The sequence below is a fragment of the Cariama cristata genome, unplaced genomic scaffold (genome assembly GCF_000690535.1).
Source record: "Cariama cristata isolate BGI_N322 unplaced genomic scaffold, ASM69053v1 scaffold43740, whole genome shotgun sequence".
Classification (NCBI taxonomy): domain Eukaryota; kingdom Metazoa; phylum Chordata; class Aves; order Cariamiformes; family Cariamidae; genus Cariama; species Cariama cristata.
Genome location: NW_009596027.1, coordinates 9,034 through 12,569, shown reverse-complemented (window position 1 = coordinate 12,569; position 3,536 = coordinate 9,034). Strand labels below are relative to the sequence as shown.

Here is a 3,536-nt window from a genome sequence, read left to right as displayed (position 1 = left end):
CACTGAGCTATTCATGCTTACACAGTTGGGAAAAATATGCATCACCAGCTTAGGTTGATTTTGGTTGCCCTTCTAAAATCACTTATGCTGAAACTGTTAGCGTTGATGTCAGCCAAGACGAGTCATAGATGACCTTGTGGCTATTTACTAATGGGATCTTTCAGTAGAGTGAGCATCACTTCTGTCCTGACTTAACGTAATAACTGGGAGTATTTGAATGGGTTTTTCTGGCTATTAAAATCAATTGTGCTTATTTAGGTTGTCTTCAGTGTTTCATTCTTAAACTCTCTTTGGACTATTCATAAAATCTCTCTTCTCTTCTTGGTGCGTTTTTGTACCTCAGGTACGCAGGTGTGTTGTTCCTTAGCTTGCCTTCTCACCATTGAGGTTTTGTCACTCTTTTCCTGTATACCACTTGGTATTTCTACCACCACCTCTCCTCCCACTGTTGGTGGCCCATGTCCAAGCACCACAACATGTTGACATCCTTGAGTTGTGATGCCCTGGATCTGAAACACTTAACTAAATGTTGGTTTAGTGAAAATTAAAAAGAAAGGTTCTCGCTTTTGTGGTCTGTTGTTGTGCTTTTGCATTATCTTTTATTTCTACATCCTTTCTCACAGAGTGTTCTCATTGATATGTTTTCCTCCTCTGTGTGCCTCTTGCTGTAGTGGCTCTCTTAGCCCTTTCCTCCCCTTCAGTACCCAGACTGGAACACAGCATGCGCTCTATGTGTCATGTCAGGTGATAGCTAACATTTGCCAGGCTACATAATAACTTCTTCAGCAAAGGTGAAATAACATTTTTGACAAGTTTTGTTGGTTTTGTTTGTTTGGTTTTTTAACTGAAAGTTGTTACATCTCAGATTTACTTGCAAGAACTGTGATTTCTGTTCATTGTCAAAATGTTGTTGTTTCAGTGCCATGGTCTGTCCATTGATGGATATGTCCTTCCTTCTTCGACCACCAGAGAGGTACAGTAAAATGCCAACAATTTTCTAGCCCTGTGACTGAATGTTTGGTTTGACAGTGTAAGATGCAGCGGGGCTGCTGTTGCAGATCCTTGGTTTTACAGAGGTTGCAAGATCTGGACGTTCCCCCAGCACCTCCGCCAGCTTCCCCGGGGCTGTGCAGATGAGTTCCTGCCAGGCAGGCCGGGGAGTGGGTTTGTGGCAGGTTTTCCCCTTTGCGGAGCCTGCCCTCTGCACGTCTTCACTGACCACGTGCGCCCACGGAGCAGTGCTTGAAAGAGGATGGCTGAACAGCAGTGCTTTGGGCAGGGTGAGGATAAAGTGCAGCCTCACTGGAACAAAGCAGACACATTGCTTGCCACTTTTTTTTTAATATTCTGCAACAGCAGCCAGTGTATTTTGGCATCACAGTCTCAAAGGTAAATGCCAATTAAGGATGATTGTTTCTAACCAAAGCTTTCGACTCTTTAAATCCAGAACCTTTCCTTACATTTTTTTTCCTTAATTGGATTGCCACTCTGTCTTAAGGCGCTCTGGCAAGTTTTGAATTCACATCTATAAAACAAACTCTTGTGAACAGTAATCCATCAGTGCAAGAGGGGTGCTTGTGTACCTGAGACTGTTTTCCTGTCTGGTTTCCTCAGATTTGTGTCTGGCTTCCTTCTCTTTTGAGTGATGATGGTAACAGCTGAAGAGAGGAGCTGGAATTTTCTGCCAAATTTAAATGTGTATTTTTTTCAGAATGGAGAGCTTTATTCCTATTGTGTAGATAAATAGGCTTATATTTTTAGCCTGTCAGACCTAGACAGCATCTAATTTTGCTGTTTAAAGGAATCAAACAAAGTAAGCACAAACCTCCTAAGGCAGCAGCCTTTCACATAACAGCCATAGAGCTATGCCAGTGCAAATTACGCTGCTCTACAAACAATATAGCTGTATCTCTGTGTGGAAAAGCATTCGCTCTAAGCAGGTGGTTATTTTTAAAACTCAACAGTAATTTTAGCTTTGCAACTAACCTGTGATGCCAGAAAGATACTTAAAAGGCAGAGTGCGTGAGACCACAGCATGAGGAGCAAAGAGTTAATTTGCTGGCTAAGCATCAGCAGTCCTGTATGTAACTAAAATGTGTGTGCCATGGGTTGCAGGGCTGGAGCAGCCTTCTGGAAGTTGCGTAACTTTGCAGGATCAGGGTCTGGCAACACAAAAAGTTTCTGTAAGTGCTAAAGCTGCACAAACATTTTGTTCACTTCAGTCACTCTACCCCCATGTGCAGAGAGGAGCATATGTTTAAGTGCTTGCAGGCTGTGGGGAACTAGTCTTTTGGATTTGTCAGGTTTTTCTTTCCATTTCCACTCAAACTTGCCAGATGACCCCCTGCGAAATCAAGTTTGCTGTGCACGTGGAGTCGGTGCTGAACCATGTACCCCAGCCTGAGTACAGGCAGCTCTTGGTGGAAGCTATTCTCGTTCTCACGTTCCTCTCTGACATCGAGGTGAACAGCATCGGGGGCATCATCCACATGGATCGAATTGTGCACATGGCCAATGACCTCTTTCTGCAGGAGCTGGTGAGTTCAAAGGATGGTGGTAGGAAGCCTCCGCGTTTGAAAATTGTCTCCTGCTCCTTTTTTAATACGTGTGATGAGCTTGATCTTATCCTTATTGTTTCCCCTACAAAGACAAACCAAATCACTTAAGTATCTTCTGGAAATATATTTGGAAAACTAATTTAAGAATTGTGGGAGATTTAAAGGGAATAAAATTGTAGTGGCTAAGAAGCTGTGAAGTGAGTGAGTAGATTGAAGTTTTGCTTTACCAAGGCATTAAAACTACCAATATTTGAGTAATCCCACCTGTCGTCCCCCCCCAAAGGACAAATATCTGTGAAGTTATATGTTCTTCATTTACTTGCACTGATCTAACTAAGTCGCGAGGGTCCTATAATAATCCTGATTAAGATTTTCATGAGGGAAAGGAGAATTGCTTTCAGTATTCAGCAGAAATGCAAAATCATAATGTGGTGAGTTTTTTCCAGTAAATAAGCATGCATGCCTAACTTTCCATACCTCTTTGCTTGTGTCTTTTCAGAAATCATTCGGAGCTACTGGTAGCATCTTGGAGAAAGACGTAGCCACAGGAATTTGCCACTTTTTTTATGACAGTGCTCCGAGTGGGGCCTATGGCACCATGACATACCTAACAAAAGCCATAATTATTTATTTACATGATTTCCTGCCTAGCACAGGCTGCGCGATGCAGTAAGCGACACCTCATGCAGGAGGAAAGGCTCAGAAGCTCTTTCTCCCCATTCCCCTGTCATGAACCTCTTGTTTGGTTGCTGCATGTATGTCTGCCATGCACTACCTCAGCATTTGACACTAGTCGTCATGCTATGTGCATGCCTATCTGCGGGGGACAGGTAGGCGGAATTTGGCCTGGTTTTAAGAGAGTGTGTGAGAAATAACAAATAATGAAGCTTATTCTGCCCAAAGTGCATAAATGTAATTCATATTAAATTAGCAAGAATTACACAGTTCTGCCAAGGGGAAAACAGATTACTCTGTGGA

The 3,536-nt window shown here is 42.8% G+C and overlaps 1 protein-coding gene across 1 annotated transcript; it reads left to right on the top strand.

Annotated features, from left to right (window-relative positions):
* The first annotated feature begins 916 nt into the window (after positions 1 to 916).
* Positions 917 to 3,331, top strand: LOC104164771 (phosphorylase b kinase regulatory subunit alpha, liver isoform-like). The gene is made up of 3 exons (XM_009704217.1): positions 917 to 973; positions 2,337 to 2,537; positions 3,058 to 3,331. Exons 2-3 carry the CDS (start codon positions 2,337 to 2,339, stop codon positions 3,229 to 3,231), a joined length of 375 nt encoding a protein of 124 aa, XP_009702519.1. The 5' UTR covers positions 917 to 973; the 3' UTR covers positions 3,232 to 3,331.
* The last annotated feature ends 205 nt before the right edge of the window (positions 3,332 to 3,536 follow it).

Coding starts and splice junctions, on each gene's coding strand:
- LOC104164771 (XM_009704217.1), top strand. CDS start 2,337: ATGACCCCCTGCGAAATCAAGTTTGCTGTGCACGTGGAGTCGGTGCTG. Junction 2,538..3,057: donor ACCTCTTTCTGCAGGAGCTG/GTGAGTTCAAAG, acceptor GTGTCTTTTCAG/AAATCATTCGGAGCTACTGG.